Below are 13856 nucleotides of genomic sequence, written 5' to 3'. Positions count from 1 at the left end.
TGTTTTCATGTGTATTCTTTGTATTTCAGGATAAACTCAAGCAGTTCCAGGAGCGGTTAGCAGAAGAGAGGCGTAATCGTTTGGAGGAACGCAAGAAACAACGCAAAGAAGAGAGGCGTGTTACTTATTACAGAGAAAAGGAGGAAGAAGAACAAAGATTACGAGAAGAACAGCTGCTTAAAGGTATAATCAAAAACGTGATTATTTTATCCTTTGCCTCCTTGACCCGTTCCAGATGTGTACGGAGCTAACTTCTGGTTTCCCTGTTTTTCACAATATTGGAGGAAGTCTTTTCACTTTCAGTCAGTGGGGAAGACTGTGTTCGTTGCTACTAGACAATATACCTTTACATTTTACCAAATGCACCTTCTGAATGCTTACCTGTGCAGCATGGAGATGAAGGTAAAGCTTTATAGTGGGAAGGGAAAATGAAAGCAAATAAATGCTTCCTGCCCTCCCCTTCTTCCACACATGAATAAAGGAGGAGATAAAGTAAGAGAGGCTAATGACTAAAATCAAAGACTCAATTTTTCGTTTCATTTGAGTTCTGTCCACTTGTTTGTGCACACCTTAGAGAATAGAAAGGGAACTTTGGATGTCAGATCAAGAACTCAAGAATTGTGACTCACACACTTTGTGAATTGCTTTGTCTGGTAGCCCATTTCAAGGCTTTAGAAGAGAAGAGATGATAGGCATTCTGTAGGGTAAATTTCTGTCCTACTTGTTGCTTGGTGGATGAATATTTTATATATCAGAGTTCATAATCATGCAATATTTCAAAACCAAACCAACAGAAACCAAGCAGTCCTGCATATCAAATTTCTGACACTGCTAGTTGATGTTTTTTGTTTGACCTTTTCTAAGGAAGGGATCCTCTACCATGCTTGAGGTAGTTACCAATATTGTAGGTGGCACATTTGTGGTCTGTGCATCGAATTAATGTACAGGTATTGGAACATTTTCTTTCCTTTGTTGCTACCTGTTGTTCAAGATGTCACATTAATGGAAGTATCAGGGTTCCTTTTCCTGTTGCTTTTGAATTAGGATACTTCCAGAAAACAGGTTCTATGGTTAGTTAAATGCATCCTGTGAAATGCTTGGAATTTTTTTTTTTTATAAGAAGTCAAAGCGGGGTGAGATTGTGTTTTGTAACCCTTCTGTGGATACAGCGAAGTAACAGAATTTATCTTGGTAATACATTCTATTTATGTTTGCAATTCTGTAGAGCGTGAGGAAAAGGAACGCATTGAGCGTGAGAAACGTGAGCAGGAACAACGTGAATACCAAGAACGTGTCAAAAAACTAGAAGAACTGGAGAAGAAAAAACGTCAAAGAGAATTGGAGATAGAAGAAAGAGAGCGTCGTCGCGAGGAAGAAAGGAGAGGTCTGGATGACCCATTTTCACGAAAGGTAGGTCATACCTGCAGGTTTGTTTTCTTTTTGACTGCTCCTTCTGTAGATTATTTGGAAAAAGATGGTAGCATTGCAAAATCATAGGTTAAATTTTTTTTTTTAAGTTGTAGCGTAAGTGGGTGACAATAGTTAATTTATTGTCACTTAGTTTCAACTCACTCTCAGGATCTGGAATCTGTAGTTTAGTAATAAAGTAAAACAAAGAAACTACTAAGATCTCCAAGCTGTTTAAAAACTAAACAAAGACTAAAAAAGAATATTGAGTAAAATTTTCTTTAACACAAAAGAAGGAAAGCTATATTGGAAGCAAGTGTAATGACTCATGCCAAAGTCAGGAATTAGAGTAGATATTGAAGGAGAATCCCAGAGTAAACATAAAAGTATAGTTTTATATTTTATAAGAAATATGCAGTAGCATAAAACATACAAGAGGTGTGTGCAACTTCCTGTTTACACATAGAAGTATTGGGGAAAATCATTATCCCAATCCAACAGGAAACAAAGCAAAAGTTATTTGCAAATAAATGTTTAATGATCTAAAAGAATGTAACTGAGTAGCACAAACCTTCTACGCTCCCACTTTTTCAGAATTTATCAATAAGAAAACTAGTTTTAAATTTCATCCACCATAGCCATTGTCTTTGTTTAATGCATACTTCATTGAGTAACACTATGAAGATGAGTGCTCAGAGCTTGTATAAATTGTTTTGATAGTCTGTCAGGTAAATAATCACCAGTATTTTTCACATAAGATGTACTCCTAGCCATGGGCACTTGAGTATATGGAAAAGCTGATTCAGGTTCTGAGAGAGATCTGTACAGCTTGAAAAATGACATTTGCAGTTTTGGGATCCTTTCTTTGCTCACCCTTGTTTGTTGAGGTCATTTCAAAAGCATTTAAGTAGACACTCATGGAGTAGTGGATATGCAAGATCTTGCGCAACCTGTGTATTTCCCCATATGGAAACGTAGACTTTGACAAATAAAAACACTTTTCAAAGAGCGGTTTAAAACCAGAATACCCTTTTATAAAGAGGTTGTGTGATTATGTGAAATCAGGTATTTTATATGGTTTACATAATTTGCTTCTTGTGGTGGAATTAAGGAGTAAACAACTGTGTTAGAAATAGTTTAAATGGTTTGTCTTTGCCCAGCAATGGGGGGAGACGTTTTATCTTTCTTTAAAAAAAAAGAAATTATTATTGCTCTGCCTTGCATGTAAGCAACCTGTATGAATCACAAATACCTCACCTGTTCTGTGCATTGAGGTACCCAGAACAAAATGGTCTCTGCTACAGAGAGCTTTCAGTTTATTCAGTTACATTTTCTGATTTGATTAGAAAGGACAGAAACAAGTAAGTTTTTTAACTCATTCATGTTGTCATTAAGCAGCAGGAAAGTGAAACTGTTAGAACCTCTTTTTTGTGTTAATAGGTGGTAGCTATGGCTCCCTGTAGCTATTGTTCATACACTTATTAATAAACTTTTTTAGTGGATTTGCATATATCCTACCCTACTAGTAATGTGGCACAAAGGGAACCGTATTGTTTTTTAAACTCTGCCAGAAACAACAAAGTTGATCAGTTAAGACCATACTTAAGTTATTCAAACCCCTGATAATTCAGTATTCTCTGCAGTGTGACAAGTGAGTTTTTAGTGACATAGTATGCTCTGAAAGGAGTAAATTATATTTTAAAAATCTTAATTTTAAAGTATTCTGAGAGAATGTTCCTGATTTCTTTTGACATACAGGAGTCTCGTTGGGGTGATAGGGAATCTGAAAGCTCCTGGAGAAGAGGTGGTGAGGCAGAATCTGAATGGCGACGAGCACCACTGGAAAGGTAATCATTGGGTTGCTAAGCATCAGTTGTATTGGGCTCAAAATGTGTAGGCTTCCTTTTTATTGCTACTGCTAAAGCTGCACTAACTGAGTAATATCTCATGCCTTTACATCTCTGAAAGTTATCTTCTGTTAAAAAATTGCTTTGTAAGGATCTCTGAATGAGAGAGAAGTTTTATCTTGGAACTGCATTCAGATAACATTCCTGTTTTATTTAGCTTAGATATGTGAAAGATAGCAGACATCTTCTGCATCTGATAAACAACTTGCTTACTTGGTTTCTTTTTGAAATTAAAAATTTCTGTCCCACTCAAACATTGGTGTCAGTTGTATGAGTAGAGAATGGGGAAGGATGACAAACAAATGCAGGGTTCCTAGATGATGAAACTGAGATTTTCCATTTAGAAAACTGATGGTAATACATAAGAATATGAAGTCAAAATTCAGAGTCTTAAACTGTTGAAGTCCCAGAGTGAGTCACAGAGCAGAAAATATGTGCCATAAGCTAAAACAAAGTTCTGAAAGACTGTATTGAACAGAGAAGGAAGGATTTCTGAAGGAAGAATATTTTTAAGGTACTTTGCACTTTAAAAGAACCCCACACATGTTCACATCTATATATTTTAGGGGGTTTGGATGTGTTCACTAATAACGAAGACTGTTTATACAGTTGTAGAAAATAAGATCTTTAACATTTGTCCATCCCTCTGCTCTACAACAGGATGAGCTGTACCTAAAATATTTCTGATGGTGCACATCTAGTTGTTCTTAAAAGCATGTGCTGATGGAGACGCCACTCCTTGTTGCAATTGGCAGTATGTTTTATTTCTTAATTAGGCTTCCAGGTAGATAGATTTTTATAAATGTCTAACCTTAATTTCCAGTGCAGCAATTTAAATCCATTACAGCTTACTCTGACTCTAGTGGAAGCAAATTAATTTACTATTTCCCTCTCTAGTAATTTCTTCTAATGTATTTGACGAGTATGATCTTTCAATAAACAAAATAGTCATTCAGTCTTTCCTGAAAAGCTGTGTTGCCATTCTTGGTAGTGATCCATTTTCTTGTGAATTGCAAAATCAAAAATTGGATGGAACTCCTGGGTGGAGCCTTTAACTGTTAACATCTTGCAGAAGTGTTTAATGCATCTATTTGTGTGCTTCAATGAGATTTTTTTTGTCTAGCACAGAATGATACAGGTGATACATATTCATTTTTGAAACATTATAGCATAGAGTTTTTCTGCATAAGTGTTGTCTTAATCATTTCTCATTTGACTTTTGTAGAAATTGAGCCAAGCGACTGCTGAGGAGTTAAAATTAGGCATACTTAGGGTTAGTATGTAGCATGTTCGGTAAAACTTTCTTTCTCTCTTTTAGTGAAAGGAATATACTAAGGATACTAAAAGGAAATACTGATAGCAGTCGAAATTAATATCTCTATGGAATTTTAAGTAAATCAGTGTTTCTCAATTATTTTCTTTTTGCTGAACTTAGGAAATAACAAAACAAAAGTGACGATGCTGAGACATAATTGCAGCAGGTGTAATTCTGCATTCTTTAGTAGCCCCTAGTTTACCTTCAGTTGGATTTTAACCCTAAAGGGAAAGTATGTTTGATACAAAGACAGCAGTGCAAACCTGACTGTGAGTAAAGTAATTCCAAAATGTATTTCTGAATCGAATGATAAAGGCGGTAACATAGAGGACAGAGCATCAGATTTAATTTGCAGCATGTATCTAGCTGTAAGTACGGCTATTGGATATATGCATTAAAAAGTCCTTATGGATGCTAGTACAAGGAGGGAAGCTATAAAATTTGTCTCACAGACAATTTCTCATGGAAATGGCACAGTCCTGGCATACATGCCATATTGGTACAAAGGTCCTTACAGTCACGGAGCAACCAATTGTACTATGCAGCAATCCCCAGAGTGCTGGATTCCAGGTGATCAGCGTGTTCCGGTGTTCTCAGTCTTTTCCATACCATGGTTCCAGTTACAAGAAAAAACAGGTTACAGAAAGGCAGAAGAGTCCAGCAAGGGCTGTCTGTCTCTTGCACAGCTAGTGGCTTTATTATGAGTTATAACTGGACTGTGAGTAATTGCTTTGTTCCTTCACTGGGCAAGAAAGGTAGTTATCGTAAGAAACAAAAGAGGAAAATAAATACAATGATCTTTTAGTGGTAGATGTAATAAAATTTTATAAGGAAGAGAAGAAAGTCAATCCTGATATAAAAAAATACTTACAAATATGCAGTTGCAGGAAGAAGAGGTTAACATAAAAGTCTTACGTAGGAGTTAAATTAAAAGCCAGTTGGTTTAGTAGAAAAAGTAATTTTATGGTGGTACCTCTTGTTCTTCCTCTAGATCACAGAAAATCCATAAAATGCTGTCAGGAACTTGCTCATTGAAACAATGAAATGACAACTAATACGCAGATGGTATTCACTAAAAGTGGTGGGGCAGTGCTGCAGGCTGTCATACTTAGCACAGCTCATTAGAGTTATTACTGCCACAGAGTGCTATCCCAAAGGATCAACAAATGCTTGTGTGCTTATGGTCAAGAAATATTAAAAAGCCAAAACATATAGAAAAGGGGAGTTGACCTCTATTTTATGTCGGTGCTGTTTGTGCCTGAGTTAAAAGACAAGCAAAAAAAGTTACAAACCTGTAACAGCGGTAGACACTATAGTGTGAACTTTGCCAGCAAATTTCTGTTTTATTTGGTAAAGCTGTCTGCGTGCTTTCAGCTCTTGTAGAGCTGTGTGTAGGGTTTTTAGAGGTCACTGAAAAATGGGTGATATAATTGATGCTGTTTGACTCTTAATTTCAGTAAACTTTTAAAGTGGGAGTTAGGATTTCTACAAGGGAAAGGACAAAAGCTGAAATATGAACACTGAAGTTGTCAAATGAGAAAAAAATGTAAAAACAAGAGGCATAATTTTGCCTGCAAATAATAGTTTAAAAATTAGAGTAGTAATAGTTTAAAAGTAATAGTTTAAAAATAGATTTAAAAATCATAAAACCCTGAAACAGTACCTAAGTATGAATGAATGGAATACTTACTCATTTGATGAACTTTATAACCATTTCTCTCATGTCTTTTACATCAAAATAATCAGATTTTTCAAAGGAAAAGATTATCCAATTTGAGTCTAAATGGAAGTTAACAATCTCCATGTCTTGTTTTTATCTCACAGCTCAATGGTAATTGCATTCTCCCTTATTCTTCCAAAACTAGGAAATAGCTGCTCACAATTCTTCGAAATTCTTGAGATGCAGAGTTGTGACAAACTGTTGCCTTTTTGTTCTCACCTCTTGGAGTCCTACATCTGTTGTTTTGTAGCAAGTCATTGCTGTTCTTTTGTTTACATTTTAGTAGCATAGTGGATTTCTAAACCTGTGGGAGTTTTTTTATTGGTTTGTTGTTTTGTTTTAGTTTTTTTTAATCCATGAGATTCAACTCCAGGGTAGTTTTTCTTCTCTTGCCAAGCAGGTACCAGTACATCTCTATGATGTACTATTGCTTGTTTCTTTTTATTGCTGAGGAACTAGCTTAGGAAGGCTAATTTCCTGAAATAAAGAAATTAATCTGGTGACAAAGCCAAGGTTTATGGTCTAAGAACATCTGTAAAATCCTGTAGACATTAAACTAAATGTTGTGTCCAGAGAAGTGACAAGAGTGGAGGGCTCTAACCATTGTACAGTAGTGTCTGGTATTTTCAGTTTTACAAATCCAAACATATTTCAAAGATGAACTGATGACTCAATAGCCCAGGGAGAATTCTCACCAGTTCTTACTTCCCACGTACATCCTAGTAAGGAGAGCCCGTGCAAGCACTGATAGCCTGCCAGAGCCTGGTGCACCCTGCTTGCCATCAGGGAGTAGCAGTGGATTGAGTCATGAGTTTACTACGTTGTCCTGCCGTAGCTAGTTGCGGATGCTTGTCAGTGAAAGTATTGCCTATTTGTTGGGCTGGAACTGTGCCAAAGCATATGAAAACAGGGATTGGACTGTAGGGTTGGTATATGCAGGAAGAAGGGGGATACTTACTTGATGGTTGGGGCTTTTTTAATACTGGTTCTTTGAGACTTAGCTCGAGTTTGTCAGATGAGGCTTGGTGTAGAAGCCAAACCTCTTCTCTGTTGTGTTGCAGCAGATAACCAACAAGGGACTGTAGTTATCCCCTTCAAGCTGTAGTTTTGAAGGAAATAATATACTGCTCAGTCTTTACTGAAGCTGTAGGGATGGTGACCTACCACTTTCCTGTAGCAATGAAGGCAATTAGAATGTGCATTTGAAAACTGCAAGCTCTGTAAATGTGCTTGCAACCACACATCAAGTGGATACATTCAGAAATGGCCTTGATGAGGGGTTTTATACTGTTGATCTAATATATAAAGCTTTCCTGGATGTCAGATTCTACTTTTTCTCATTCCCTATGGTTTTATAGAGATTGGCGTCGAGGAGAAGCAAGAGATGATGAAAGACCTTTCCGGCGAGGGGATGACCTGCCGCGGCGAGGGGATGACCTGCCGCGGCGAGGGGATGACCTGCCGCGGCGAGGGGATGATCTGCCCCGACGAGGGGATGATCTGCCCCGACGTGGTGCTGCAGAAGAAAAGGAACGTCCTTCTGTGGAATCAACGGAGGACAGGCCGCCTAGGCATGAAGGGGATGAGGACAGGCCACCGAGACGTGAAGGGGATGAGGACAGGCCGCCCAGACGTGGATTGGATGACGACAGACCGCCCAGGCGTGGTTTGGATGATGATAGAGGGAGCTGGCGGGCTGCAGATGACGACAGGGGTCCCAGGCGTGGAATGGATGACGACAGGGGTCCCAGGCGTGGAATGGATGACGACAGGGGTCCCAGGCGTGGAATGGATGACGACAGGCCACCCAGACGTGCTTTGGATGACGACAGGCCACCCAGGCGCGGCTTAGATGATGACAGAGGCAGTTGGCGTGCAGCAGATGAAGACAGAGGACCCAGGCGCGGGCTGGACGATGACAGGCCACCCAGACGGGCTTTGGATGATGACAGGCCACCCAGGCGTGGGCTGGATGACGACCGGGGCAGCTGGCGTGCTGCAGATGACGACAGGGGTCCCAGGCGGGGGATGGATGACGACAGAGGTCCCAGGCGCGGGATGGATGATGACAGGATGTCGAGGCGTGATGATGACAGGGGACCATGGCGTAGCGCAGACGATGACAGGCTCTCCAGACGAGATGATGACAGGGGTCCATGGCGTAGCGGTGATGATTCAAGGCCAGGTCCTTGGAGACCATTTGGTAAACCAGGTAAAATACAATAATATAATAATCCAACCTCCAAAGTGTGTGTTAACCTTGTACTTAATGGATGTAATGGACTTGGTGCCAGAGATGGGAGAATCAACTCTGAAAACGTCTGGATTAATTTGGCTAATGTGGACACTCCTTTACTTAGTATAATTAAACCTTGTAATTTGGTTGAATTAAAAAAAAAAATAATGCAGCAGTGTCTACTGCTTGCTTGGAAGATACCAGCATTACTATGTAACCTTGAGATAATTTACCTGTGTGCAAAAACAATATACAAGTTGAATGCTCTGATGGGAGAGGAACATTAGCACACCTTGGTCTCTTTCCCTGCCCCCTTTATGTGTCTGAAATTAACCTTCTCCTAAGGAGGATTTTGATACATCATTCAAGTGGGTCTAGTTTTGATAAGGTTTTTTTTTTATGTGTACAAAGATATTCCTGTTTTTACCATTCCTTTTTTGCTTTTGTGTCTACCTTTCTTGAAAATCCTGCTTTGAGCAGGAGTTTGGACTAGAAGCCCTTCTTAGGTCCCTTACAATCTGAATTATCCTGTTCTTGTATAGTTTGTTTCTAGTCTTAAGTCTTGTTGATGGTGACTACAACTGTTTCTGATTCTTTTCAGAACTGTTGATGGCATTTAAATGTTAGATATGATTTTGATTTCCTGGTTCTTTGGCTTTATGTGCCACATCACCTTATAAAGCAGGCACTAATTATGTAATCTAGACCGGTAGCAAAGTTATCATAAATCTTGATACTCACACTCCAATAAGCTTTCACCTCTTTCCTATTTAAAGAAAAAGCAGGCTGCATAATACAGAGCTCCCATTCATAAATACCTGAATGATATTGCAGGATGCCCTGTAAACGATAGTTGTATTTTAAAGTAGTGATTTAAAAAGCAGTACGTTCGTAAAAATTTGCTTGCCTAAAATCTCACTTGTAGATTTTCACAAAGGAATCTGCTGTCTGAGCTACCCCCTTTACTTCTTTCTGCACTTGTTTTGCACAAGACTTGGAGGAGTTTGTGGTTTCTGACTGAAAACTGCAGGGTGGTATAAGCTCTGCTAAACGGTTAGAGGCAGTCAGTCCCCATATACGAGGTACATGTTACTATCCTCATATTAAGCAGTTTCTGCAGTGTTTTGACTGTGGCTCCCGCTCAATGTGCACACTTTTGACAAGCATCTTGAGTTGTATACTCAGAGATCAAAAGTTGAAGAACCAGTTTCTGTGAGGGAAGTAAAGGGTTCTTTGTCTACAGAGAGATAAGAGATCAGTCACAAATTCCTTTGACTCTGTTTCTTACTTACAGGGGGATGGAGAGAACGAGAAAAGGCTCGTGAGGACAGCTGGGGTCCTCCCCGAGACTCCAGACCACCAGGAGACCGTGAATGGGATAGAGACAAAGATCGTGATGAAAATGAGAAAGACCGTGAACTTGACAGAGAGAGAGATTTTGATCGAGATGATCGTTTCAGGCGTCCCAGGTTTGACTTCTCTGTTTAAATACTTCTAGAATGTTTCTGTAAAACAAAACAAAAAAGTTCCCTGCTGATAAAAAAATAATGTCACATCGCCTAGTGAAAGGAACAGTTGTTGGTTTGTATGAAATCAAGGCAGTAAATGGATAGAGGCATTTTGGCGGCTTTTTGGTTTGTTACTTTTAAGATGACGTTAACTGTTTACAGAAGGAATCCCAAAATGCTTTACTGCTTTCAATTAATTTTTTTTTAACCTCTTATCAAGAGAATTTCATGTTAGGCTCCAGAAGAACAGAAAAGGCTTTGGAAGTATGTCAAATAGAGACCCACTGGGCCTGGAAATATCTATGTTGTGATTTATTCTTGCTTCTTTCTGTAGCAAAGGTAAAATCTTAACATTTTATGTTTTGAATGGCAAAAGGGATGACGCTGGTTGGAGAAGAGGGCCAGCTGAGGAAACTTCTAGCTGGAGAGATTCAAGTCGTCGTGAAGAATGGGACAGAGGTGGTCGTGACATGAGAGATCGACGTACTGATGACAGAGAGCCACCCCTCAGAAGAGGACCACCACTCAGATCTGACCGTGAAGAATGTATGTTTATTTTCGTGTTCCTAAAGGCTTACATTCATTATAGGGCCTTTGTGTTCCTCTGACAGTGCTAGGATGTGGTAAAATGGGAACGAGTTATATTTTTAGCCACTTAAACTCCCTTTGCATAAGTAAAGTAATAGAAAGAAGCATCAGTGTAATTGAGAATTTTTCCTTGAATCTTAACTTTTTTTTAGTTGTACTCTTCTGTCATAGCAGCACTTCACATCTGCAGGAGAGGGATAACATTTTAAGTATGCAGTTTTTGTAGTATGGGTATGTTCATGGTGGATGAAATTCTTGTACTTAAATTATCAAGATAGACATCCCAGAAAGTAATTGCTGGCTCATTTCTTAAAACCATTAAAATGTGAGGGAAATATTTCCAAACAAGGCCTTGTGGGTTTCATGCTATTAATGGTATTGATTTTGATGAATAACCTATTTTAATTACATACATTAACCTGGTTGAATTATGTACATTTATTAATCCTTTGCTGTGTTCTATAAATACAGTAACAGCAAATACATTTAGCCTGAGATACCACATCTTCCAGTTCTGGCGTTGTCACATTCAGAATCTCATGTGGTCTCTGCCCCCAGCGTGGGTCCCCCTGAACACAGGAGGGTGCTGGCAGGCAGGGGGGCTCGAGAGCAGACTGGATCAGAACACGCCGTACGGGACTGTAGCTGGTGGGAAGGCTGAGGGTTCTCAGTGTGGAGATTTATTGGGTTTAATATAGCAAGAAGTTTTGGTATGTGACTGTCTGGTTTGCTGTTTGTCACAGCTTTGTTCACACATCGCTGGGGTAGAATTCTTAACATCTTTTCAGTGGAAATGAACAATTTTTCACATAGTGAAGGATGGTGAATGCTGTTACCAGTGGAGTCGTGTAATCCAGTGCTGTTTATACCTCTGGTTTCAGTAGGCTGAAGAGTAATTTGCTGTCTTTTGAGACAGTGAACACCTAAACAATTTCCACAAGTGTTTTTTAAGTAAGAATTTTTCTGTTTTCAGGGTTCAGTCGTTTCTAAGGAGACGCTTTTGTGCTTTTAATTCTGATAATAATATAAGAATATATTTTTACATCATAAAACCATGTATATCAATAGAAATTCTTATTGCAGTTATTGTGTTTTAAAGCTGACACTTGGGTTGCTCACAACAATCCTGAATCCAAGAAGAGGCTTGAGTAGTTCCTCTCCATTAGTTCACTATAAAACCAAACTGTGCGTTTGGCACATTACCTCTTGGCAAGACTGAGAAATCAGTAAATCAGCGTGTCAGTGCCGGGCACATTTGTTTAAACTCTTGCAGGCTGCTGGTGGAGCATGACAAAGGTGGTTTTATTGTGTTTCTGTATTTGTAGCAAGCTCGTGGCGGCGTGCTGATGATAGGAGAGAAGAACGTGGAGAAGAACGTGAAACAGTTCGGCGATCAGCTCCTGCTCCTGCTGCTCCTCCAGCTTCTGCTCCCCCACCAGCATCAAAAGATCGAGAAAGAGATGGGGAGAAGGAGAAAGGTTCCTGGAAAACAGAAAAGGAGCGTGAGCCCCTTCGCCGTACTAAAAACGAGACAGATGAAGAAGGGTGGACCACTGTACGACGTTAAGTGAAAATCACAGAGTTTAACCAATGTTCTAGCTTTGAATTGATCGAATCCATGGATTATATTTGTGCTTATAAACATTCTGAATTGGAATTCTTTAACAAATGTTTTGAGGTAACGTGAAAGCATGAGCTTGAATTACTTACTCATATAGATTGATCGTGCACAAAACTCACAGCAGAAGGTTGGAAATTGAATGCCAGTTTTTGAAATTTCAAATGATGCTTATTTCATGGGTCATTTGTTGCTGAAATAAAAAGAAGCAAGGCCAACAGCTGTCTTGAGTAATGCTTCTATCTTGCACCAAAACAGGCTGACCTTTTTATTTTTAGTCTTTCTTAATTTGGAATGGGGTCTTGTAGTCACAGAACATGCATTTGAAAACACCTCTGTTCACATGGTGAAATTATTGAAAAAGCAGAGCTAAATTGATGTCCACAATTAGCCAAAAAAATAGAAAAATACAAAAGCCCTCTTTTACATAGGTAACCTTGAGGGCAGGCGGTTTCTGAAGACGTATTTTATCACTATCTAAATTCAGTAAGTTGTTTAAATTGAATTAATACAATAAACATCATGAGCATTAGCTACACTGGGATGTTTTCTGTAGATTTACTTGAATACCTAACGCCTATGAGGCCATTTTGCAGTCATTGTTCCAGTAATGTATACTGCTGCAGTGTACAGCCACGAAACTTCAAGCTTTTACAATTTAAGCGTTTTGGTAAGGATATGGCTCTGTATTTTCTGTTGCCAATATCACAACCGCTTCTTCCATTACTGGATAATTCATGCCTTTCAAGGATTTATAAATATTGTCATATTTAAAATGTGTGGTTTTGGAGAAATTGTTGAATTTTCCCCCAATTCTTTGTCTTCAGGGTCAATTCTATCCCTTTCCAAAAAACGTGATTTGTAGTAATGGCTGTGTTGACTTCAATTTTGTGGTGCGGTAACGATGATTAACTATCTGGTCATACTGAAGCCAACACAGATCTTGCTGCTGTGTGTTTCTTCAATGATAAATAAACAACTTAAGGAATTAGCTGCTGCGGCGTCTTGACTTTCTAGTAACTTGCTGCAATGTACAATAATGCAGAGCAGATGTTGAACAACTCTCTTCTGTATGCACAGCTGTTTCTGTACCAGCTGAAGGAGAATATGAGAACACCTGGGATGGTTTCTTCCTGAGGAACCTGGTTTAAATTTAATGTGTGTTGTAATACTCCTCTTGGCCTTTTTCCTGTGATTTCCTGAGCTTTCCGGGTCCTATTCGTTTTGCAGGAAAAGCTTGCTCTCATAGTCATCTTCTGAGGGCCAGGTCTTTGTGCCTTTGGAGCCTGTCACTTCATTGCTTGTTGAGTCACAGAATTCCTTCAGAAGAGTCGTCTTTTCTAAACAAACAACGTTTCTTTGTGCCTTATACAGTCCTATAAAGGATGGAACTAGATCATGGCAGCTATCCAATAGGAGAGCACTTTCTGGATTTGGGGTAGTGGGTGCTGCTGCTGTCCAGCTACCTGTTGCTGTCCTTAGGTTCTGTTTCATAGGATTACAGGGTTGTTCCTGTTAGAAGAGGCCCCTGGAGCTCGCCAGTCCAAGTTTTTGCTG

The 13856-nt window shown here is 39.2% G+C and overlaps 1 protein-coding gene across 2 annotated transcripts in view; it reads left to right on the top strand.

Annotated features, from left to right (window-relative positions):
• EIF3A (eukaryotic translation initiation factor 3 subunit A) overlaps positions 1–13290 on the top strand; it is a 33576-nt gene extending 20286 nt beyond the window's left edge. Inside the window, exons 16-23 of one of the 2 annotated variants that reach the window (XM_068398368.1) lie at positions 30–183; positions 1226–1410; positions 3166–3254; positions 7708–7765; positions 7808–8561; positions 9880–10054; positions 10470–10639; positions 12007–13290. In XM_068398368.1, coding sequence (XP_068254469.1) covers positions 30–183; positions 1226–1410; positions 3166–3254; positions 7708–7765; positions 7808–8561; positions 9880–10054; positions 10470–10639; positions 12007–12248 — 1827 coding nt within the window. In that variant the 3' untranslated portion in view covers positions 12249–13290. Of the gene's footprint in view, positions 1–29; positions 184–1225; positions 1411–3165; positions 3255–7707; positions 8562–9879; positions 10055–10469; positions 10640–12006 lie in introns of both variants that reach the window. The other variant, XM_068398367.1, reaches the window with a different exon arrangement.
• Positions 13291–13856: the final 566 nt, after the last annotated feature.

This window comes from Nyctibius grandis, chromosome 4 (assembly GCF_013368605.1).
Source record: "Nyctibius grandis isolate bNycGra1 chromosome 4, bNycGra1.pri, whole genome shotgun sequence".
In the NCBI taxonomy this organism is placed as follows: domain Eukaryota; kingdom Metazoa; phylum Chordata; class Aves; order Nyctibiiformes; family Nyctibiidae; genus Nyctibius; species Nyctibius grandis.
The sequence above is the reverse complement of the archived record's forward strand: the minus strand, read 5'-3'. Positions and strand labels throughout refer to the sequence as shown.